This window comes from Marmota monax, unplaced genomic scaffold (genome assembly GCF_021218885.2).
Source record: "Marmota monax isolate L192 unplaced genomic scaffold, Marmota_monax_Labrador192_F-V1.1 WCK01_AAM20220418_F8-fsc00052, whole genome shotgun sequence".
NCBI lineage: Eukaryota > Metazoa > Chordata > Mammalia > Rodentia > Sciuridae > Marmota > Marmota monax.
The window spans coordinates 11,543,166-11,569,821 of NW_026693473.1; the positions used below are offsets into that span (position 1 = coordinate 11,543,166).

General features: G+C 37.6%; 1 protein-coding gene across 1 annotated transcript in view; it reads left to right on the forward strand.

The window, feature by feature from the left end:
- The window catches only part of Mb21d2 (Mab-21 domain containing 2), a 117,572-nt gene extending 106,638 nt beyond the window's left edge, over positions 1 to 10,934 (forward strand). Inside the window, exon 2 of the mRNA XM_046458115.2 lies at positions 8,049 to 10,934. Within this exon, the coding sequence (XP_046314071.1) occupies positions 8,049 to 9,313 (1,265 nt within the window). The 3' untranslated portion in view covers positions 9,314 to 10,934. The remainder of the gene's footprint in view (positions 1 to 8,048) is intronic.
- The last annotated feature ends 15,722 nt before the right edge of the window (positions 10,935 to 26,656 follow it).

Below are 26,656 nucleotides of genomic sequence, written 5' to 3' on the forward strand. Positions count from 1 at the left end.
AAATCATAGAATTTACAGGGAAATGGATGGCATTAGAGCAGATTATGCTAAGTGAAGCTAGCCAATCCCTAAAAAACAAATGCCAAATGTCTTCTTTGATATAAGGAGAGTAACTAAGAACAGAGTAGGGTCGAAGAGCGTGGGAAGAAGATTAACATTAAACAGGGATGAGAGGTGGGAGGGAAAGGGAGAGAGAAGGGAAATTGCATGGAAATGGAAGGAGACCCTCAGAGTTATACAAAAGTACATACAAGAGGAAGTGAGGGGAAAGGGAAAAATAATACAAGGGGGACAAATGAATGTCAGTAGAGGGGGCAGAGAGAGAAGAGGGGAGGGGAGGGGAGGGGAGGGGGGATAGTAGAGGATAGGAAAGGCAGCAGAACACAACAGACACTAGTATGGCAATATGTAAATCAATGGATGTGTAACTGATGTGATTCTGCAATCTGTATATGGGGTAAAAATGGGAGCTCATAACCCACTTGAATCAAAGTGTGAAATATGATATATCAAGAACTATGTAATGTTTTGAACAGCCAACAATAAAAAATTAAAAAAAAACAAATTTATACACATATGCTGACAGTATTTCATATTATATTGTGTAGCAAACTTCACAATCACAGGATATAGTCAATGAGGTCTTCAAATTGATTAACTAAAAATAACCAATAAAAATAAATAAAAATTAAAACATGAAACTATAATAAAACAAACAAAAATAAGTCAAAGCAAATGGTACCTTCAGCAAGCAGTTGCTTTCTCATCTCCAAGGTGGTTCCTGCCATACAGTGTTGAAGCTTGACCACAGGGAGTGTGTAGACTGTTACCCATGACAGTGTCTTTCCTTTGCTGGGCCTCACTGCCAGTTACTGTGCCAAAGGCTTTCTGTTATTATCTGATTGAGGAGGGCACTAATCTGCAGCACAGCCTGCTGCTCCCAAGAGTGTTGAACTGGCTAACTTAGGAGTTCAGGTCAGGGCTCTCCCAAGGAGCACAGTTGCATTCCATGGAGCAGCTGATTGGGGAAACATGGAAAGGGCCAGGATCCCACCTCGCCTCTAGGTCCCAGGCCATCTTGTGCCCTATGGTGGCATCTACCCAGAGGAGGGAGGTGTGCCTGTGCCAGCAGCAGTCCCATATGGCCCTCGGAGACTGCTGCATTCATTTTCCTCCTTCTAACAGGTTTTATTTGCCTTCCATGTGCAAGAGGTTTTAGACAGATTATCTTATTTAATTAAATCTTCAAATCAACTCTGTGAAATTAGTTTGCTATTCCAGGCTTAGGGGTGGCAGAAAAATGGAAGAACATACGGAAAAAATGAACTAAATATCTACTCTCTGCTTAGATTCTTCCTACCGGCCCTATAAAATAGTGTTATTTATTTGTTTAGATTTAGAATTAGAAGCTCAATAGAGGTCACATAACTCATGAAGCTCATTATTTAAATAAGTGACAAACCCAGGACCCAAGCGAAGCCTCTTAACTCCAAGTCCAATGCTCTTGCACACATTTCAGTGTCAAAATGAAGAAGAACAAGGAAGGCTTGCTTGAGGTGGCATCTTTCAATCTGTCCTATTCCATATGTATTCTGCTCCATGGGGCGTGATGACTGCCATGCATGAACTCATCGGTTTCCGAAAGGGTTAAATAAAACTGCATGTAGTTCTGTCAGAAATTACATAAAATAGAATCACTTCTTTGACTTATCATTATTTATAATCATAGTAAATGTTTTATAAGTCAAAGATGGTGGAATGAGACATCATTGCCCTAGGTACATATATGATTGCAGGAATGTTGGGACCCTACTTCGTGTACAACCAGAGAATTAATATGTTGTGCTCTATTTGTGTACAATGAATTGAAATGCATTCTGCTGTCAGGTATAATAACTAAGTAGAACAAAATTTTAAAAAGTGTGTGTGGGGGTGACTAGTAATGATCACCCAGGAGATTATGAAAAGCTAGCAAGCTCCCTTGGTCTCTTCTGTTTCCAGTGTCTTGCAGTTCCTTTGGGGATTTAAGGACATTTTTCAAGGCAGATTAGGTCTGTTCTTCCTTATGCGGAGTGTGGATGGTCAGATACAATCTGTGGTTGTCAGACGTCACCCTAAAATTCTGACCACTGAAAGCACAAAGCTGGCACTTTGCCCTAGACCTCTGCCTCTGCCCTTCCAGGTCATTCTGCAATTACGTCAAACTGAGTCATTGTCCTAGAGAGAACAGTATGTCTGTGACATGCTGACCTTTGCAAAAATATAGGAATAAGACAGTGCTGTTCATCTATCACCAAGGTTGTGTGACCTTGAATGAGTCACTTCTTCTCTCTGAATCTTAGGTTTTTCAGCTCTAAATCAAGAAACTTTAGATAAATGATTTCTATCATGGATGAGGAAGATGCTAAAACCTTCCCCAAATGGGGGTCATTTAAAATCCCAAGGTTAGTGACTTTCTTAGAACAAAGGTGACCATGCCTACCTCTTAATATGTTCCACAGAATGTCAGGTAAGCTTGACAAAAGTTTATTCTCCTCTGAAGCATAATTCAAAATATTTTATAGGAAGGTTCGTTATAATTTATTATACTAACCAAGCCCTTGAGGTGCATCAGAATCACAGAGGACTTTTTCAGCTTTATCCTATCCTATGTCCCTCCTGTCTTGAAGAATCACTGCTGTGGTGAGTGAGTGTTGGTTACTAGTGTGCACCCTGCCACACTCAAGGCTGAGAAGATCACCCTTTCTCTCAAAACACTGAATACTGTTAAGCTCTGCCTAGAGGTCTTTTTATATACATAGTCAAAGGCATATAGGGAGATAAATTATAACTAATTACAAAAGGCAAAAGTTTTGCCTCTTTTATAGGTCTTCCTTCCACATAAGTGTGTGTGTATGTGCGCGCGCGCACATGTTTAAAAGAAATCCACACAAATTACTAATTTCATTTATCTATACTGGGCCATGAATATGGGAGAAGACAGAAAATGAGACTTAGGTCTCATGCGTTGATGTAAACAATCTGGTGATGTGTTTGAGTGACAGAGATTAGTATTTTGAGTTAGTGGAAAGTGATAAAGTTTTATTGCTAGGACATAATGAAGTTCATTCAATAGTTCACAGTTCAGTGTTTTTTTTTTTTTTTTTTTTGTTGTTGTTGTTTTTACTCCATGTTGTAAAACTAATCAACAAAGAGTTAAGGAAATGACACGAAGCTAATTCCTTAAAGTCAAGGCTGCAGTAGCTATATGGAAGAGTAGTATTAAGGTCTTGTTAAATAGAAACTATGAAATAAATCAAAACCAAGGAGTGGGGAATGATAGGGAGGCAGCTTTTTTTAAGAGCAAATATATGGCAGTCCTTCCCATCAGAGATGTACTCAGGAGTAAGCTGCTTCCCCGTGCCTCCTCTTTGCTGCTAAGGAGCTCAGTGGTGTATGTGGGCCTCCATTTCGTTCCCATTCCTGACTTTGGATAATGTAACTAATAATTAAATGGCCAATCACTTGATCTTATGCTGCTATAATTATTGCCAGAAAACCTTGATCTTATGCTGCTATTATTATTGACAGAAAACCTTGAATCGGTTCAGAATGGCACCTGTTGGAGCTGATCCCTCCACCAAAGTGTACAGTGTGCTCTGTCTTTTCCTCTCCCAGCTCTGGGCTGATGCAGTTGCCTGGCAACCCATCTGCCATGATAGCTGATGTCAGCTCACTTCCACTTAAAGTTAGCCCCGGAAAGTTTTCAAGGACATCTGGGCTTGTGAGATGCTGGAGAAGGTCCCAGTTTATGTTACCAAATCATTTGTAAAACTGCAGACTAGTAGGCTCAGGGAGGCTGAGAAGAAATGTGGATGTCACAAGGAATTAGTTTCTGGAATCGTGTGACCTTAGGGACTTTATTTCTGATATCTGAGAACTGGGTAAATGAGCCTCTGGAATATTCTCTCTGCTGCTAAAGTTCTTTCTACACTTTAAAGGGAATACGAAATATCCAAAATCACCCTGCCTCTTGAAGAGTAGAATTTAGCCCAGTACTTTATATTGGCTCTTTGGAAAGTAGTGTTAACATTTTAACTAAATGCCTGAGCAGCTGTTGGGAGGAAAAGAGAATAATTTTATCATTGGCAGGAATGTTCTAGGATATACAGGAACTGAAAAATAGTTACAACTTCTTTAATCCAGCAGAGGGCAGAAGGGAGTTTAAGCTGTTTCTCACCAAAGACTTCCTGAACAAAATTTTGACAATCCAAGATAAAATTCAGTGACACATCTGTAGACAATTACCTCCAGGTTGTTAATGTACAAGTCACTCTGATTATATAGACAGATCCCAGGTACTGTGCTCAGGATCAACTTCTTCTTGTCTAGGATGAAAGGACAGAAAGAATATTGAGTTATTTACACCTATCAGGAGACAATAATGTGGTACCCACAAAATAATAGCACTGTAATTGTTAAAGAATTTATTTACTAACCATAACACAGTGTTTCACAATTTTTTCAGGTGTATTTTTGGCTTTCCAAATGCTAGAAGGGAAGAATATATGAAATAATTAAGTATAAATTATTTCATTATCAAATATATCTCTTTGAAAGTAACTGTACCTATATATGAGTCCATAAAATAATAAATTATTATAATAATAATAAATCCCACAGCCTATTCTGAGATCTGAGAAATGAACCTTATCCTTCTATAGCTAGCCTTAAAACCTGAGGTGGTGGTATTTCTCACGTTGCAAAGATGAGGTGAATATTAAAACATGGTGACCATTGAGAAATTGATATTGGTCTTGATGTTTAAGATAACTGCCCAATCCTGATTGCTAAGTTTGGTTTTTAAAGCCACTTTTAAAAGGAAAATAAATTTTCCATGCTTCATTTGTAATGAAGGCTGTTTTAGCTTGGGTAGTTGTGATGTCTTGGGTTGGTTCCTCAGGAAGCAACCACAGGTGGAGTTAGCTTCTACACCTCTGAAAGGGAGGGAAGAAAGGAGGCATAGAAGAAGTTGAGTTTCCCTGCAAATGCAGGCTAGGCCTCTGTTGAGCTCTTGGGGCTTGAATGGCCCTTCACAGTATCCCAAGCTGGGACGTTCCCACACTGACCAGCACTGTAGATGTGCTTCACCAGTCCCACCCAGCCGCAGGGAATGGCCTTGGTGAAAGCAGCTCTTTGCAGGAGGACAATATTTAAGGGATTGTACTTCAAGCCTCTGGGACAAATCCTTTCTTGAAAAGGGGTCAAGATGGTCTGTTGTAACACAAGTAGCGTGAACAAACAGCATTAGCCATAAAGTACACTGGATTTTCTTTCTGATGAATTGCTGACTCTATAATGTTGAATAACTTATTGATGGCTTTAAAAAGAAAGAAATAACTTGCCATATTCCTATCTGAATGGAAGAACATGATACTAAATGTGGTTAATGTGGTCTGGAAAACAAGGATTTTAAGGAATGAAGAAGAACACATTTCTATAAATGAGTGTTAAGTTTTGAAATATGGTTGTCTTTGTCCATTCAGGCTGTTCAAACACAGGACCCTATATAGGGTGGCTTATAAAAAACAGGACTTTGGGGCTGGGGTTGAGGCTTAGTGACAGAATGCTTGCCTAGCATGTGTGAGACACTGGGTTTGATCCTTAGAACCACATAAAAATAAACAAATAAAAACAAAGGCCTGCTGTCTGTCTGCGACTATAAACAATTTTTTTAAAATAAAAATAAATAAAGAAAGAACCACAGGACTTTGTTTTTCACAATTTTGGGGGCTGGGAAGTCCTAGAGCAGGGCACCCAGTTTGGTTATCTGGTGAGGAGTTACCTTTTTTTTTTTTAAGATAGAATTTTTTAATATTTATTTTTTAGTTTTCGGTGGATACAACATCTTTATTTTATTTTTATGTGGTGTTGAGGATTGAACCCAGCGCATGCCAGGCGGATCGCTCTACCACTTGAGCCACATCCCCAGCCCACTTCTTGATTTATATCTTCTCACTGTGTCTATACATGATAGGAGGGGTAGGGAAGCCCCCTGTTGTCTCTTTTATAAGAACACTGAGCTCACTCACTAGGCCCCACCCTCATGACCTAATCCCAAAGGCCCAACATCCTGATAACATTGGAAGTTAAGATTTCAACTTGCAAATTTGGTGGGGGGGGGGTGGGACACAAACATTCAGTCTATAAAACTAATGGTAACAAAACACATCTAGGTGTGGTTATCTTAGTCTGTTGTCTGTTGCTTTTTGCACCATACCACAGGCTAAGTAATAAAGAAAAGAGGTTTATTTCAGTTCATAGTTGTGTAGGTTCAGCGTTGAAGATTGCCCCTGGCTGGCAGAGTGCCCAGATAGCGCAGGGCAATGTATGATGACAGGGAGCTACCACAAATGTGCATCTCCTTGGATCACTTTCTCTTATAAAGCCAGCAGTATCCAATCATGGGGGCTTTGCCCTGAGCCTCCAACACCTCCTGAGGCCCCACCTCTGAATGCTGCAGTCAGATTAAGTTTCCAGCCTCTTCATAACTTAGAGTGGAGATGAAAATCCAGCATGCATTTTGGAGCCACAAACGGTATTCAAACCATAGCACTGCTTATTTATTTGCTTTGAGATTTGTCCTGTGAACAACTGTCAATTTGCAGTAATTGGAGTGAATAATGGAATATTATTAGTTTATAGTTCTTGGATCTTTGGGGAGAAGCTTTTACATGAATCAAGATGATGCTACCAGTTTGTTAGACAATGAAATACTAGTAGTTACATGGTACAGAGGAGTCAGGGAAGGTAAGTTGGTATGTTTTTTGTGGAGTAGTCATTTAAGTCTAGCCCTTGTTTAAGTACTTGTGTGAATTCAGTCTGTTGATTCTGTGCATTTGTTCCCATATCCGTTAGTTATAACCCAAGTTGTGTGCTTACCCCATGCAGACTCTGTGCCTGCTTATACCCATTGGAGACACCATTCACACCCTCAGAGGTCTCAGTCTCATTGAAGAATCACATTTGTTAATATCATCATCAAGCCCATCAGAGATTTATGTAATTTGGGAAATGTCAAACTCCTGGTGAACAATGAGTTTTCTAAAATTTAATTTTCTCTTGAAAGCTTCAATTTTGTCATTGGCAATAAATATTGGCAGTTGTTTTATTAGAGCCAGGCTTATTTTGTTCATTTTGTAAGAAAATGGATGCCAAATACTCAATTCGGAATAGCTCTCATGAATCATTCATTCTCCAAAGAAACAGTGGTGTTCCCTGAGCAGAGTGGCCACGTTGGCCCACAACTCAGTTATACTAGTGCTTCTATGATCCAGGTGGAGCAGAGGAGCTTTGTGGATACGTCCGCACCTTGACACTAGACTATTAGAAAGGGACTCTTTCTGGTGGCTCAAAGATTGGGATTTAATAAAATCAGTCATGTTTCTTCACCATTAAGGATTTTCTTAAGTAAAGCTAATTTTTTTTTTTTTTTTTAAGTGTGAACCTACTGCCTGATGATACATTTGATACTGCTGCCTTGACTGGAGCTGAGTGAAGTGCCAGCAGCTTGCTCTCCATGGCTTTTGTACCTTCAGTACAAGGGTCCACACACTTGCTTTAGCGAAAGACAAAAAGGGCCTTGCCTCCTATGATGGCAGCAGAGATGGAGAACACGGAAGCAAGTGAGAAACATGGCAGAGGGTACATATATAAAATTTGATAGGAGAAGGGCAAAGAAGGGTTGAAGCTTACTGAAGTGTTCAGCCTGGTTGAGTGGATGGCAGTATATGACTGAGGCAGTATATGCCGGCAGGAAGAGGAGCCCTGGTCTGTGACTAAAAATGATATTGCTTTTCTCTCTGAAAAAAAGATGTGTCATAATAATTCTACTTGGAAAAGGATAGATTCTGGGACTCGGCAAAAGAACAAAGTGTTGTAAGTGGGTCTGAGCAGCAGCCTGAGATCTCGTTTTGTGTTGGTAATGGATTTTGGTTCTTAGAAGGTCAAAGACTCCCTCATCTGAGTTTCCTATAATACCATTTTTTTTTTTTTCTTTTTGTTTCTAGGAATGGTGCAAAAGCTGGACCAAAAACTTCCAGTGGCTAACGAGTACCTGTTGCTCTCTGGAGGAGTCCGGGAAGGCGTGGTGGATCTGGACTTAGATGAGCTAAATGTCTATGCCCGGGGTACTGACTATGATATGGACTTTACCCTTCTGGTGCCAGCCCTTAAGCTACATGACCGCAATCAGCCCGTGACTCTCGATATGCGTCACTCAGCCTTGTGCCACTCCTGGCTCAGCCTTCGTCTGTTTGATGAGGGGACAATCAGTAAATGGAAAGACTGCTGCACCATCGTAGACCACATCAATGGTGCCACCAACTACTTCTTCTCCCCTACCAAAGTGGCCGACTGGTTCTATGACTCCATCAGCATTGTCCTATCAGAGATCCAGAAGAAGCCCCAGCGAGGGATGCCAAAAGTGGAAAAGGTAGAAAAGAATGGGACCATCATCTCCATCATTCTGGGTGTGGGGAGCAGTCGCATGTTGTACGATATCGTCCCTGTGGTATCTTTCAAAGGTTGGCCTGCAGTGGCCCAGAGCTGGCTCATGGAAAATCACTTTTGGGATGGGAAGATAACGGAGGAGGAGGTCATCAGTGGGTTTTACTTGGTGCCTGCTTGCTCCTACAAGGGTAAGAAGGACAACGAGTGGCGGCTGTCCTTTGCCAGGAGCGAGGTGCAGTTGAAGAAGTGCATCTCTAGCAGTCTCATGCAGGCCTACCAGGCCTGCAAAGCCATCATCATCAAACTCCTGTCCCGGCCCAAGGCCATTAGCCCCTATCACCTGCGGAGCATGATGCTCTGGGCCTGTGACAGACTTCCTGCCAACTATCTGGCTCAAGAAGACTATGCCGCCCACTTTCTGCTGGGCCTCATTGATGACCTGCAACACTGTCTGGTCAACAAGATGTGCCCCAATTATTTCATCCCTCAGTGCAACATGCTGGAGCACCTGTCAGAGGAGACGGTCATGCTCCACGCCCGCAAGCTCTCCTCCGTGCGCTCAGATCCCGCGGAGCACTTGCGCACGGCCATCGAGCACGTCAAGGCAGCCAACCGACTGACGCTGGACCTCCAGCGGCGCGGCAGCACCACCAGCATCCCCTCCCCGCAGTCGGACGGAGGGGACCCCAACCAGCCTGATGACCGTTTGGCAAAAAAACTGCAGCAGCTCGTGACTGAGAACCCGGGGAAGTCCATCTCTGTCTTTATTAACCCCGATGATGTCACAAGGCCCCACTTCAGAATTGATGATAAATTTTTCTGAGTGTTTTGCTGACTTTTTTTGGGGGGGGGTCTCTCCTGGTTCTAAAACTCCCATAACCTTCAGTGTGGTTTGTGATTCTGTCTTTCCGTTTTTTACATATCCAGCTTAGATTGGATTTGTTAAGAACAAATTTTAAGTTTCCTGGTTCTGCAGGATGGTGCAGGCTCTGAAACAGTATATTACTATTTCATACTCTGCCTCTGATTTTGTTGTGTATGTTTTCCCGTTATTGTCCTGTAGTTTTGATTGTTGGTTTTGTTGCTGTTTGTTTTTTAAGGAGAACTTGAGCCATAGATGAATATGTCCATGAATCCTTTTTTTTTTTTTCTTTTTTCTGTTTCATACTTTGAGCAGAATTTATTAATAGGGCTTGGGAAACAAATCTCTGACGTTTAAGAATTATAATATATTTTTGTTTTCTTTCTGTCTTTATTTTTCTAATGAGTTTTCATCACTGTGGATATTTGAGAATCATAAGAACCTGGGAACTACCTGGCACGTTGACTGGATTTCTTTCTTTTTGATCAGTGACCAGAGTGGTTTCCCCCTTTTCCACCAGACTTTGTAAACTTTGAAAGTAATAATGCTACAAATTGTGTTTTGGGGCAACTTCACTGAATGTAATTGTCCTGGATCCAGCAAACATTGGATGGTTTGGAAGAGTATGTTTGATAGCTTTCCAAACAAATTTAAGGTTTCCAAATGTTATTTTTAGCATGTATAATTATTTGAAGCCTTATTTAAGTCCTGTTAAAGAACATACCATTATAATTGTTATTTGCACTAATGAAATCTTTGCCATTGTCAGAGTTGTGATGTGTGTTTCAGTAGGAATTAACATCCACTCTTGAAATGCTATCAGTTGTTCATTTAGCCCATTTCTCTCAGTTGATAGAATGATTCTTTGTATTTGTTTAGTTCTCCTTTAATTGTGGGGTCCTGTTTTGCCCTCTTTGATATTCCTGGTTCCTAACTTACTGAGAGAAGTTTTTAAAGCTTTATACCTGTTCATTGACTCTATCTAAAGTTGGGGAAGATACATACTTGATAAAGTAGGTGTCTTTGTATTTATTTCTTTTGGGGTTCTAGAGGTGAGTTTTTGGTTATTATTATTTTTTTAAATGAAGTCTCTTTATTTCTCCTGAGCTTTTGAGGAAAACTGGCAGGAAAATTTTATTATCCTCAAAGAGAAGATACCACATCTGTTCAAAAGCAGGTGTTACTGTAGAGCTGGAACCAGGAAAATCTGTTTGGCAGCATTGGAACAGAGGTGTCCTGTCTTCATGAGTGAAATTCCTTGCCAGTTGTAGGTGCTTCAAGACATTGGCTCCCTGCTTTGGTCTGGATTCATGGCAAACTGCTGTTCGAGGGTCAGGAGACCTGCTGCTCTCCCAAAGGATTCCCATGATGTCTACTCATGGAAAAGTCAAGCAACATCTTGGTTTTCGTCTTGAATGTCCAGACTCATAAGTTGGATTTTTGCCATTTGGAATCAGGCATATGTGGTCTTGGGTTTTTGCATGGGAATTAATGTAATGCTTACAAATGAAAATGAAATCATTCAACGAACTTAAGTTAATTGCAGAAATAATAATAAAAAAGAAGCATACTGACCTTGGAATTTTGTTGTTGTTATTATCATTTTGTAATCTTGAGGTGATTTTCTTATTGGTTACACTAAGAGTAATTTTCAGTAAGTATAAGTTGAATATAAATATTCAGTAACTATAGACTTTCAGACTAGAAGTCCAGGTAATGGATATCCAGTATTCGTTCTTTCCTTTTGCCCAGTTTCCCTGCTTGTATCTACTTATCCTCCACATAATGTATGGCCTTCTTGGTAAATGACTTGATCTCTAGCTCGAGGTGTGAATGGAAAAGCCACTTAAACCCAACCATCATTCCTCTGACCCCAAACATTAGTGAAGGACATATGATGTAAGCTGCTCCAATCAGGGACATTCACAGCATTCTAGGTTGGAATGCTGGGGTGGAAACATATCCTGTCTCTGGATATGGAAGAAGAAGCATTTGACTTCTATTGTACTTGCACATATCCCACAAGATGACTAGAGGCAGTCTCAGGATGAAACTGATGGAGAAATGGGAGATAACATGAGCATCAGAGCTCCTAAGTCCATTTAAATTTATTATACTTTGACCATATGTTATACCTTATAGGTTAAAATCGTTACATACCGGGCTGGGGATGTGGCTCAAGCGGTAGCGCGCTCGCCTGGCATGCGTGCGGCCCGGGTTCGATCCTCAGCACCACATACAAACAAAGATGTTGTGTCTGCTGAAAACTAAAAAATAAATATTAAAAATTCTTTAAAAAAAAAAAAAAAAAAAAAAATCGTTACATACCACATCAGTAGCAAGTGTGTTCAAAAAGCTATTACTGTCAACTTCAATACTTAACTAGCAACTTTTGCCATATTTTAAATGCTGTGTTTTCTGATAAATTTCATTGCAGGCATTAGAAGGCTAACACATTGATCCTGTTGGCATATTTTTTCTACCTTAAGTCATAGCGAAGAACACAAATTCTTGGTTGAACTTCACAAAAAAGGTTCAAGGCCCTTGGGCTCTAGAATTTTAAAACTTTTTTTTTTTTTAATTCTCAGAATTTAATTATCAGTCAAATGTTGAGGGTGAATAGAAATAAGATGTAGTTTGATACCTTTCCCTGTCTGAAACTTCAGTCATTGAATTAGTCACCAGTCCATCTATCTAAAGCCCAGAAGATTGGTTACAATCACTTAGGTTTCAAGTGTAATATAAAATGCCTTAAAGGTGGAGCCACGATTTGACATTATGCATGGCTGAGTTTTTCTGTGAGGGGTTTATAAGTGATTATTCAACAGGCTTTCAGTTCTCTGATAGGATCTGATTTCCCCTATCTATCTCAAGAATAGATTATTCTCTGCCCCCTGCCTTTCTCTTTTGAAACAGAAGATTCAAAGATGCAAATAAAGGTTCATGTCAGGGATTGAATGGAACCAATCAGGACCAGACAATTAAAAAATAAAAATATTGCTAAAATTACTGTGTGGAATTACCTAAGAGAAAATGAGATAGGAGTTATGTAATTTTCTTTTGAATGATCATATGAAGAAATAGGAGGCTTCTGGGGCTAAAAGAGGATCTGGAAGAGGAAGAACATTCTTTAGTGAGAAGGAAGATCAGGCTGAGGCAATGTGTCCACGATTGAGTGCAGTAGTCTAGGAGCTGGGCCACCTGGCTTGCATCAGTCCTGCCATCAGCTATGTGACTTTGGGCATCTCTCCCCTTCTCTGGCTCTTCAATTTTGTCAACATTTGAATATTGAGGGGTAAGATTGGGGTCCTCTGAAGACCCTTCCATAAACAGCTGTTGGCAGTAGAGGGAAAATAAACACCAGGACAGAGGGTGGACAAAGGGAAAATTAAGTAATAACAACCTATGGTGGGTCAATGGGATTTGCAGGCAGGGGCTCCAGATGAACCAAGGTGCAGGGAAGCGACTGTAGCCCCCAAGCAAGAACAACGAGAAAGCAGTGCTTCTGCTGGCCCCATTCTTTACTCCTGGGTGGCAGCTTTCTGAGAGCTCCCTGGGGCCAGTCTCCTTGTCATAGGTCAGATCTCTCTGTATCCTTTGTGTTGTGGCATTTTGTTAAGCTATTGCTTGCAGAAGAATTTTACTGGAAAAATTGAAACCTTTTTCATTGTCAGGTCATTATATCTAGCTCAAGCCTTGACCTTGGTAATGCATCAGTTTTGTTCAGCTTTTTTATATGAGAGTCCTTTGGGCGGTCATGTGACAAGAAAAACTAGATTGCATATATAATCTGCTTAAATTTGATCTTTACCTCCCATGCCTTTGGGGACAATGTCTCCCATCATAATCCTGTGACTCTGACAAGATCACAGCATGACTCCAGCCAGCAGAATCCTCCCTTGCTGTCCTACTGACCTTCCAGTCCTCTTGCGTTTCTCTATGCTCATGGTGCTGAGAAGAATGCAACAAAGTGTAATGGAATAAAAAAATTAAAAGAGGGCCTAAGAATGTTTTCCTCACCTTCAGAACGAAGGTCCTAGCCTGGATCCCTGAAGTTTGGCCCATAAATTCCTTGCCCAGACCCAATCCTTTCAGATTTTTTTTTTTAGTACTGGGGACTGAACCCAGGGGGTCCTCCACCACTCAAACACATCCCCAAACCTTTTTACTTTTAATTTTGAGACAGATTCTCACTAAATTAATGAAGCTGACCTTAAACTTGCCGCCCTCCTGCCTTTGCCTCCTTGACTCCTTGGGATTACAGGCACACATGCTTGAATCTTTATATGATCTTAAATTATAGAGGAGGACATTTCATGGGTGAAGAGACCCCACTCAAGCAAGTCCTTACATAAAATTCCCTGTTTTCTACTTCTCACCTTTAAAAACCTGAAATCCTTTGATAAACATAAAACCCTCATGCTTCAACCTTTGAGTCTTTTAGACACTTCTTTTTCACTTTCCTATGACTTGCTAGAAAAGCACTCTCTTGTAAGTATTCCCACTAGCCAGGCAAAAGTATTTTGACAAGCTTTCAGAGGTTTTTATCATAAAATTATAGGTGTTAGGGAATTTTAAAAAATAAATTTACAGACTGCTTTTTCACACAACACATACTCTTAATTCCAAAATACGTTATACAACCACCCTCTTCCAAGTAACAATCACTTACTTCTATGGAAGGGCAAATGGATGATAAATTTCTTCCACTTGAATGGGTCTCATAGAAAATCATGTCTCAGTGGGAAAAATGATTCATAAATATCTCTGTAGGTAGTTGAGCCACAGAATTTGTTCAAGTTTCAAATTTCCCATGGATTTGGACAGGGATTAAGATTTCATAGAGGTTTTAGTCTAGTGAAAAGAGGGTCAATGTGGAAAAAGAAGTTGGTCTTAGAATATAGGAGTCCATCGCTCTCCTACACACACACACACACACACACACACACACACATACACACGCACACCATTTACACACACATACCAGAAGCATAGTGTTTATACTAGTTCAACAAAATGAGACCTTCATCCTTCACTTGTCTTTCAGGGATCTTAAATGAAAACAGCTTCCATTGGTGACCTATACATCCATGCAACTTTAATTTGGTCACTCTTTCTCTCTATTTCTGTTTTCCCAATTGCAATCGGAATGTGTGGTTTTTTTTTTTTTTTTTTTTAGTACTCCCTCCCAGAGACGCCACATGTGTGGGTAGGGGGCTCCTGATTCCCCACCTTTGGCTTGGGGAGCTGCTCTATGTTTATCTGTCTTACATGCTAGAATTTCCCATAGGAAGCTACCTTGGGGGAAAAAAACGTCATGTTTAACAAATGTTAAGAAACATGTGATTAGATTATCTATAAAGGTCCTTCTAGGTTTCTAAAGGGCCAGAAGCTCTAGAAAGCAAATGCCAAACAATGTGTTGAAGAATGAAGGAAGAGTGTATAATACTTCAGTCTTTTATTATTTATTCAACAAATATTTATTTATACCTAGGTTCAACAAAGCTTCACTGAGCATCTCGAAGAAGAGAACTGGTTTCTAGGTTTCTTGATTTTTTTTTTTTTTTTTTTTTTTAGTTTAGTAAAATGAGTTTGAGTGTGGGGAAGACTGTCAGTCCTAAGTGCTCTGAGATTATAATGTCTGCTATCTATCTATCTATCTATCTACACACACACATACATAAAGCAGTCATGAAAATTTCATAATTTGAAATAAATATGAGAGCAACTTTTTTATTATTCTAATTAGTATGATAGCAGAATGCATTTCAACTCACTATACGCAAATGGAGCACAGCTTTTCATTTCTCTGGTTGCACACAATGCAGAGTCACACCATTCGTGCAATCATACATGTACATAGGGTAATAATGTCCATCTCATTCCACCATCTTTCCCACCCCCATACCCCCCTCCCCTCTCCTACTCCCTTCTGCCCAATACAAAATTCCTTGAAAGCTATTTTTACATACATCAGGCCACATTGCCACAGCAACTTAGGATATCAAACTTGTTGCTGTTGATATTTTGGGCCAAATAATTCCTGCTGTGGGAGGCTGCCCTGTAGATGGTGGAATCCTTTTTGCCTCATTTACTGTGTGTCAGTGGCATCCTACCCCTCCCACTTTTAATCAACAAAATGTCTCTGCGTATTCCCAACTGTTCCCCCCACATACACAGAGTAAAATTGCCTCTCGTTGACAACCCCAGTAGTAAGTAATTCTGTCTTATCTGTTATTTCCTCAAGGTAGGGACAGTTCAGGTTTGTTTTTATGGCTAGCTAAAAGTAAGTAAATGCCTAGAAAATAGTGGTTAAATTACATATGCAAGAGCTGAAGTGTTGATGCATATTCCCATCATCCTTCATTTAACAGTTTTATGTTTCTAACGATTGAAACACTTGTTCAGACAGCTAATCAACCAACATTTTCCAGTTCAGTATTGCCAACAGAGACTGTGTGTTATACTCAAGATGTGGCTTTTTCCTCAAGGAATTTAGAGTATATAAGAGGAGTTATTGATTGTGAGGTGGAAATATAATAAGTTACAAAAGTAATATGCAGAAAGAGTCATAAGAAGGACCATTAATAGTTACTATAGAAGTTGAACTCAGGTAGAAATATTGGACTGGAATGTTTAGTTAAGGCTTTGAAGAATAATAGGATAGACCCATGAAGATGGTTGGGAAAGTGTTATAGAATGAAGGAGAAACAAAGAAGGAGATATGGAGGTACCAAATATTGGAATGAAGGATAAGAAATAGAGGTCATCCCATTCTTTCGTACACTGAGATCTGAAAAATGCTGCTATAACAGCAGTTTGAACTTGGGATATGTAGCTGTTGCAAATTTGGGTTGGAAATGGAATCTCACTTCTTGTTTTAATTTTTGACAGCATGGGAAATATATAAAACAGCTTGACAGTATTTGAGATTCAAATGTAAGTTGTCATTGAAATGACTTTTCTGCAAAATAAGGTTTACATATGAGCACAGTTTTACTTTGCTATTTTGGATTGAATTCATTAAGAAACATTATCAAGTCTGTAGCAAAAGCTAATTTCCAAAGCCATTCAAGGTCTAGTAATAGTCATTGAGGACAGTTCTCATTCAGGAAATTTCAGTTTCAGCCCTATATTGAAAAATGGCACTAACAACTAAAAAGGTTTCTGCCCTTCCCCATGTGTTTAGGAAATTAAGAATGGTCAACTTCTATTTCTCAACAAAAAATACATAAAATTTCCATCAGTAAGAACATTTTAAATTCACTATTTCAACCTGTTCACAACACATAATTAAATTATAATGCTCAAAGTAACTGGTGATGAATAGCATAATGAATAATAGGTTTAAAGTTATACTTTTAAAAATGTATGAATTTATCCATAACAGCAGTTTGAATTTGGAATATGTAGCTCCTTTTCTAGTCAACACACACTTTTTTTTCCTATTTTTAACCATTATCGCCTTGGCAGATTCCATTTCGGATTGTATAGAATTAGTGACTTTCTGAAGTTCTTTGAAAATATTCTCACCTGTGGTTGTTCCACACAAACTAGTAAAAGTTTAAGTCACATCAAAGGGTGCATGAATCTTTCAAATCAACAACCAAGCAGTATCAGTAATATGTGTGAATGCCTCAAAAACCAAGGAAAACTTAAAAAAAAATCATTTGCTTCGATTTTAAATTTATTATCGATTTTTCTCCTGATGTCAATTTGTCTTTGTTTGTATCCCCTTTCATGTTTTTTTTCCTTTAAATTTAAAATTCCAAATTAGAACAGGTATTGGCCATTCTAGGAAATATTTACCAGTTACTGGGTGTTTTGTTTAAGTACATTTAAAGCTTATTTTTAATATGAAAAAATTTTCTGTTATAACATTGTTTTGATCATTTTCTTCTGGGACACTATTAATACTCATATTTTATTTCTCTTGCTAGTCTTATTTTTCTCACTGTCTTTAAATTATTTTCCTTATCCTTTTACTTAGTTTCTGTTTAATTTGTTGTATTTTTTTCTGACAAAATTAAAGAATTGATATTGATGTATTGTTACTACATAATACTCCATCAAATGTATTCAGTTTACTTAATAATTTTCTTTAGAGCAAAATAAATCCCTTCTGGACTGTTTGTAGTGAATTTATTTATTACATTTAGTCTCCTGCTATCTGGAACCATTTCTAGTCTTTCCTTGACTTTTAGGACATTAGCATTTTTGAAGATGACTATTTAGTTTTTTGTTGTTGTTGTTGTGAGTGCATCATAGTTATACATAACAATGAGGTTCATTTTGATATAATCATAATGCAACAGTTTGCAACATAACACAATTTTCTCCATTTCAATTCCTTGTACTTCCTCTTTCCCTTCCCTCCTCCCTCTCTATGACCCCTTCCTCTATTCTATTGGTCTTCCTTCTATTTATTACTAGTTATTTTGTACAATACCTCTCAATTTAAGCTTGTTAATATTTTCTACACATCTTGAATTAGTTTTTGCAGCATTGGCAGTGAAAACCAGAATCTATGCTGAACTTTTAAAACATTGTATCTTGTGGCACATTATTGAGATTTGACTGCTAAATTAAGATATTGCCTGCCAGCTTTCTCCATTATGAGATATGTTTTTATTCTCAAAGTATTTTGTAAGGAGCTATTTTCTTTTCTTTCTTTTTCCACACTTTTACTGGTGCATTATAGTTTTACATATTAATGGGATTTGTTGTTACATTTTTGTACATGCACATAATATAACAGCATAATTTTGTGCATATCACTTCCCAGTACTTACCCGCTTCCTCCTATCTTTCACTCCCTGGTACCTTTCCTCTACCAATCTTCCTTTGATGTTTTAGAAGATCCTACTACCTTTCTTATCCTTTTTTCCTCTCTAGCTTCCACATATGAGAAAAAACATGACCCTTGACTTTCTGAGTTTCACTTATTTTGCTTAACATGATCATATCTAGTTCACCCATTTTACTGCAAATGCCATAATTTCTTATGGCAGAATAAAACTCCATTGTGTGTGTGTGTGTGTGTGTGTGTGTGTGTGTGTGTATATATATATATATATATATATATATATATATATATATATATATATATAACACTATTCAACTTTATTTATTTTTTTGCCTTTATACATTAACTTTGGGTTTTTTTGCATTACAATTCTTATTACACATATATACCACAATTTTTCATATCCCTGTTTATGTATAAAGTATGTTGACACCCAATTCGAGTCTTCATACATGTACTTTGGATAATGATGTCCATCACATTCCACTGCCCTTGCTAATCCCCTGGCCCTCCTTTTCCCTCCCACTCCCCTTCCCTATCTAGAATTCATCTAATCCTTCCACGCCCCCCACCCCCACCCCACTATGAATCAGCCTCCATATATCAGAGAAAACATTTGGCATTGTTTTTTTGGGATTGGCTAACTTCACTAAGCATTATCTTTTCCAATGCGATCCATTTACCTGCAAATGCCATGATTTTATTCTCTTTTAATGCTGAGTAAAATTCCATTGTGTATATATGCCACATTTTTTTAATCCGTTCATCCACTGAAGGGCATCTGGGTTGGCTCCACAGTTTAGCTATTGTGAATTGTGCTGCTATAAACATTGATGTGGCTGTGTCCCTATAGTATGCTGTTTTTAAGTCCTTTGGGAATAGTCCAAGGAGAGGGATAGCTGGGTCAAATGGTGGTTCCATTCCCAGATTTCCAAGGAATCTCCATACTACTTTCCATATTGGCTGTACCAATTTGCAGTCTCACCAGCAATGTATGAGTGTATTTTTTTTCCCACATCCTCTCCAACAGTTACTGTTGTTTGTCTTCATAATAGTTGCCATTCTGACTGGAGTGAGATGATATCTTAGAGTAGTTTTGATTTGCATTTCTCTAATTGCTAGAGATGATGAGCATTTTTTCATATGTTTGTTGATTGATTGTATATCGTCTTCTGAGAAGTGTCTGTTCAGGTCCTCGGCCGATTTGATTTGTTGATTGGATTATTTGGGTTTTTTTTTGTTTGTTTGTTTTTTGTTAGTTAGTTTGTTTTTGGTGCTTAGCTTTTTGAGTTCTTTCTATACACTAGAGATTAGTGCTCTATCTGATGAGTGAGGGGTAAAAATTTGCTCCCAGGTTGTGGGCTCTCTGTTCACTTCATAGATTGTTTCTTTTGCTGAGAAGAAACTTTGTAGTTTGATTCCATCCCATTTATTGATTCTTGTTTTTAATTCTTATGCTATAGGAGTCTTATTAAGAGTCTTATTAAGGAAGTTGGGGCCTAATCCCACATGATGAAGGTTAGGGCCTACTCTTTTTTTCTATTGGATGCAGAGTCTCTGGTTTAATTCCTAAGTCCTTGGTCCATTTTGAGTTAAGTTTTGTGAATGGAGAGATAGGAATTTAATTTCATTTGTTGCATATGGATTTCCAGTTTTTCCAGCACCATTTGTTGAGATGCTCTTTTCTCCAGTGCATGTTTTTGGCACCTTTATCTAATATTAGATAATTGTAGTTTTGTGGGTTAGTCTCTGTGTCCTCTATTCTGTACTCTTGGTCAACCAGTCTGTTTTGGTGTCGGTTTTTATTATTATTACTCTGTAGTATAGTCTAAGGTCTGGTATAGCAATGCCACCTGCTTCACTCTTCCTACTAAGGATTGCTTTAGCTATTCTGGGTCTCTTATTTTTTCAGATGAATTTCATGATTGTTTTTTCTATTTCTATGAGGAATGCCATTGGGATTTTGATCGGAATTGCATCAATTCTGTATAGTGCTTTTGGTAGTATGGTCATTTTGATAATATTAACTCTGCCTATCCAAGAGCAAGGTAGATCTTTCCATTTTCTAAAGTCTTCTTTAATTTCTCTCTTTAGGGTTCTGTAGTTTTTATATATATCACATTTTCTTTATCCATTCATCCATTGATAGACACCTAGGCTGGTTCCATAGTTTCACTATTGTGAATCATGCTGCTATAAATATTACTATAGTAATATGACTTTAATTCTTTAGGGTAGATACTGAGGAGTGGTGTAGCTGGGTCATATGGAATTTCCATGACTAGTCCTTTGAGGATCCTCCATACTGATTTCCATAGCAGTTGTACTAATTTACAATTGCACCAATTGTCTAAAAGTGTTCCTTTTTATCTACCTCCCCTCCAGCATTTATTATTATTTGTATTCTTGATGCCAGCCATTCTGACAGGTGTGTGATGAAATCTCAGTGTAATTGTAGTTTGTAGTTCTCTAATTGCTAATGATGTTGAACATTATTTCATGTATTTCTTGGTCATTTGTATTTCTTCTTTTGAGAAGTGTCTGTTTGATTCATTTGCCATTTTATTAATTGGGTTATTTGATTTTTTGATGTAAAGTATTTTGAGTTATTTATATATTTTAGATATTAGTCCTCTGTAAAAAGAGTATCTAGCAAAGATTTTCTCACATTCTGTAGATTCTTTCTTCATATTCCTTCATATTGTCCCATTTAATAGCTCTTGTCATTGTTTTTTGAGCTTTAGGGGTTCTATTGAGAAAGTTATTGCCTGTGCCTAAAAGCTGGAGTGTTGACACTATGTTTTCTTCTAGAAGTTACATAATTTCTGGTTGAATTCCAAGATTTTTGATATACTTTGAGTTGATTTTTGTGCAGGGTGAGAGATAAGTGCATAATTTTATTCTTCTACTCATGGATAACCAGTTGTCCCAGCACCGTTGGTTAAAAAGACTTTCCTTTAATGTATGTTTTTTGGCACTTTTGTTAAGGATAAGATGAATGTTTCCATGTGAGCTTGTCTCTGTGTCTTCTGTTCTGCACCATTGATCTATGTATCTTGTTTTATGCCAGTACCATGAAGTTATTGTTACTATAGCTCTGTAGTATAATTTGAAATCTGGTATTGTTATGCCCCCAGCATTACTTTTTTGGCTTTACATTGCTTTGCCTCTTCTGGATCTTTTCTTTTTTCAAATGGGTTTTAAGACTTTTTTTTTCCTAGATCTGTAAAGAATGTCATTGGTATTTTGATGGGGATTGCACTGAATCTGAATATTGCTTTTGATAATATGGCCACTTTAACAATATTAATTCTGCTTATCCATGAACATGGGAGCCTTTCCATCTTCTGAGGTATTTTTCAATTTATGTCTTCAATGTTCTATATTTTTAATTGTAGAGTCTTTCACCTCCTTAGTTAGATGTATACCTAGTTTAATTAATTAATTTTGTTGGTTTGTTTTGTTTTTGAGGCTATTGTGAATGGAATTGTTTTCCTGATTTCTCTCAGCACATTCATTGTTGGCATATAGGAAAGCTATTGATTATTGCCTGTTGATTTTGTAACCCAGTACTTTGCCGAATTTGTTTATTAGCTCTAGCAGTGCTTTGGTAGAGTTTTTTTTTAATCGTCTAGGTATAGTATCATGCCATCTGCAAACAGTGATAATTTGACTTCTTCCTTTTTAATTTTTATCCTTTTTATTTTCTTCTCTTGTCTAATTGTTCTGGCTAGAATTTCTAGCACTCTATTAGAGTGGTAAGGGTGGAAATCTTTGTCTTGTTCCAGATTTTAAAGGAAATGCTTTCAGTTTTTCCCCATTTACTAAGAGGTTGACTTTGGGTTTTTCACACGTAGTCTTTATGATGTTGACGTAGGTTCCTCTACCCCTAGTTTCTTCACGTTTTTTGTTTTAAATCATGAATGAGTGCTAAATTTTGTTGAAGGCCTTCTCTGAATGTATTGAGATTACTATGTGATTTTTATCCTAATTCTTTTAATGTGATTAATTACATTTTTGACTTGAAAATATTAAACTATCCTCGCATCTCTGAAATAAAACCAACTTGGTTATGGTGTACGATCTTCTAAATATGTCATTGAACATGATTTGCTAATATTTTATTAAGTATTTTTTCATCTATGTTCATCAGGGATATTGGTCCTTAGTTTTCTTTCCTTGTTCTGTCTGGGTTTGGTCTGAGTGTGATATTGGCTTCATAGAATGAATTTGGAAGTGTTCCATCCCCTTCTATTTCATGGAATAATTGGAATATTGGCATTAATTTTTCTTTAAAGGTTTGGTGAAATTCAGCTAAGAATCCATCTGGTCCTGGTCTTTTCTTTATTGGAAAGCTTTTTTATTCTGCTTGAATCTCATTACAAGTTATATATATGTTTAGATTTTCTATGTCCTCTTGATTCAGTTTTGGCAGATATTTGTCTAGAAATGTATTCATTTCTTCTAGATTTTCCAATATATTGGAGTATAAGTTTCCACAATTTATACATTTATAATGATCTGCTGGATTGCTGAGATATCTGTAGTGATTTCTCCTTTTCATCTCTAATTTTATTAATTTGCTTTTTCTCCCTTTTTTATTAGTTTGGCTAAAGACCTATCAATTTTGTTTATCTTTTCAAAGAACCAACCCTTTGTTTCATTAATCCTTTTTTTTTAATTCTCAAGTTCATTTATTTTGGCTTCAATCTTAATAATTCCTTTCCTTTGTCTGGTTTTGGAATTGGTTTGTTCTTCTTTTTCAAGGCCCTTTATAGTCATGATTAGGTTGTTTATTTGGGATCTTTCTGATTTTCTTACTTAGGCACTTATTACTATAAACTTTCCTCTTAGAACTGCCTCTATAGTGTCCCAGAGATTTAGGTATATTGTATCAATATTGTTATTTGAGTCTGAGAATTTTTAAATTTCTCCTTTGATTTCTTCTATCACCCATTTGTCATTTAAAATAGTATTATTCAATCTTCACATGATTATATAGTTTCTCTAGGGTTTGGTCATGTTGATTTCTAATTTCATTCAGTTATGATCTCATGAGATGCAAGGAATGAACATGATTTGCTGATATTTTGAGAGAGAGAGAGAGAGAGAGAGAGAGAGAGAGAGAGCCCTTCTTTTTTTTAATATTCATTTTTTAGTTTTCAGCAGACACAACATCCTTGTTTGTATGTGGTGCTGAGGATTGAACCCGGACCGCACACCTGTCACATCGCCAGCCTGATTTGCTAATTTTTTATTAAGTATTTTTTCATCTAAGTTCATCAGGGATATTGGTTCATAGTTTTCTTTCCTTGTTCTGTTCTTATCTGGTTTTTGTCTGAGTGTATTTTTTTAAGATTTCCTTTGTGGCCTAAAATATGTTCTAATATGGAGGCGGTTCTATGAGCCACTGAGAAGAAAGTGTACTCAGCTGTTTTTTTGGGGGGGTGGTTACTAGGGATTGAACTCAGGGGTACTCAGCCACTGATCCACATCCCTAGCCCTATTTTGTATTTTATTTAGAGACAGGATCTCACTGAGTTGCTTAATACCTCACTTTTGCTGAGGCTGGCTTTGAACTCAATATCTTCCTGCCTCAGCCATCCAAGCAACTGGGATTACAGGCATGCACCACTGGGCCCAGCTTGTATTCAGCTGTGTTGGATGTAATATTCTATAGATGTGCATTAGATCCATTTGATGTGTAATGTTTCAGGCCCAAAGGGTCTGTACTATATGACCTATCTAATGGTGAGAAAGGTATGTTGAAATCACCCAATTTTACTGCATCTATCCGAGGCTTCAATTTGAGTAGTATTGCTTTGATGTAATTAGTTGCACACATGTTTGGGGCATAAATATTTATTATTGTTATATTTTCTTGTTGGATTTTTTTCTTTACCAATATGAAATGACTTTCTTTGTCACTTATGAGTAATTTTTCTGTGAAATCTGCTTTGTCAGATATGAGAGTGGCTACTCCCACTTGTTTGGGTGCTCCATTTGCATGCTATATAAGTTTTTATCCTTTCACATTCAGCCTGTGGCTATCTTTGCCTTTAAGGTGAGTCTCTTGCAAACAACATATAGCTGGTTCTTGTTTTTAAATGCATTTTGCCAGCCTATGTCTTTTAATTGGAGAGTTGAGACCATTTACACTAGATGTTATTATAGAGATGTTTATTAATTACTGCCATTTTGATTTATTTATTATGTTTAATTTGGTCCTGTTTCCAATTTTCATAGCTACACTTCAAATGGGATTTGTTGTTTTGTGAGCTCTGAGGTTTGTGTTTTACTTCTTCGGTGTGCAGTATTTCTTTAAGTTCTATAATGCTGGTTTAGTAGTCATGAATTATTTTAGTTTCTGCTTGTCTTGGAAGGTTTTTATTTTGTCTTCAATATTGAATGATGGCTTTTCTGGATTTCTTGGTTGATGGTCATTTTTTCAGGACTTGGAACACATCATTCCATGCCCTCCTGGCTTGTAGAGTTTGTGTTGAGAAATCAAAAGTGAGTTTTAGTCTCTTTCCTCTAAATGAGAACTGACATTTTTTTCTTGAGGTTTTCAGAATTTTCTCCTTGTTCTGTATGTTAGGCATTTTAATTTTAATGTTTTGTGAAGAGGTTCTTTTTTGATCTTGTCTACTTGGGGTTCAGAATGCCTTCTGTATCTGGATGTCCATCTCATTCTGGTTTGGAATTTTTTTTAGTTATTATTATCCTGAAAAATTTATTTATTCCATTAGCCTGCATTTCACAGCCCTCTATAATTCCAATGATTCTAATATTTGGTCTCTTCATGTTTTCTGAAAGTTCTTATATATTCTGATTGTGGTTAGTGTATATTTTTCTCTTTAATAGCATATGAATGTTCAGTGCTGCCCACTTTGTCTTCCAGCTTGAGATCCTGTCTTCCACATGTCCTACTCTATCAGAAAGACTTTCATCTTATTTGATTTATTGTGTCTTTCATTCCTAAGATTTCTGATTCTTTCATTTCCAAGATTTTTTGGTTCTTCTTCAATATTCAATCTCTTTATTGAATTTTTTATTCACATTCTGTACTGACTTCCTTAATTTATTCAGTTGTTTTTCTGTGGAATTCATTAATCATTATTATAATGATTCTTTTGAATTTATTATTTAATATTTAATCCACTTCAATTCAGCAAAGTGGCAGGATATAAAATCAACACGCATAAATCAAAGGTATTCCTGTATATCAGTGACAAATCCTCTGAAATGGAAATGAGGACAACCACTCCATTCACAATATCTTCAAAAAAAATAAAATACTTGGGAATCAACCTAACAAAAGAGGTGAAAGACTTATACAGTGAAAACTACAGAACCCTAAAGAGAGAAATAGAAGATGATCTTAGAAGATGGAAAAATATACCCTGTTCATGGATAGGCAGAACCAACATCATCAAAATGGCGATATTACCAAAAGATCTCTATAGGTTTAATGCAATGCCAATCAAAATCCCAACGGCATTTCTTGTAGAAATAGAGAAAGCAATCATGAAATTCATATGGAAAAATAAACGACCTAGAATAGCAAAAACAATGCTAAGCAGGAAGTGTGAATCAGGCGGTATAGCGATACCAGACTTCAAACTATACTACAGAGCAATAGTAACAAAAACAGCATGGTACTGGTACCAAAACAGGTGGGTGGACCAATGGTACAGAATAGAGGACACAGAAACCAATCCACAAAACTACAACTATCTTATATTTGATAAAGGGGCTAAAAGCATGCAATGGAGGAAGGATAGCATCTTCAACAAATGGTGCTGGGAAAACTGGAAATCCATATGCAACAAAATGAAACTGAATCCCTTTCTCTCGCCATGCACAAAAGTGAATTCAAAATGGATCAAGGAGCTTGATATCAAATCAGAGACGTGCCGTCTGATAGAAGAAAAAGTTGGCTACGATCTACATTCGGTGGGGTCGGGCTCCAAATTCCTCAATAGGACACCCATAGCACAAAAGTTAATAACTAGAATCAACAAATGGGACTTACTCAAACTAAAAAGTTTTTTCTCAGCAAAAGAAACAATAAGAGAGGTAAATAGGGAGCCTACACCCTGGGAACAAATCTTTACTCCTCCCACTTCAGATAGAGCCCTAATATCCAGAGTATACAAAGAACTCCAAAAATTAGACAATAAGAGAACAAACAACCCAATCAACAAATGGGCCAAGGACCTGAACAGACACTTCTCAGAGGAGGACATACAGTCAATCAACAAGTACATGAAAAAATGCTCACCATCTCTAGCAGTCAGAGAAATGCAAATCAAAACCACCCTAAGATACCATCTCACTCCAGTAAGATTGGCAGCCATTATGAAGTCAAACAACAACAAGTGCTGGCGAGGATGTGGGGAAAAGGGTACACTTGTACATTGCTGGTGGGACTGCAAATTGGTGCAGCCAATTTGGAAAGCAGTATGGAGATTTCTTGGAAAGCTGGGAATGGAGCC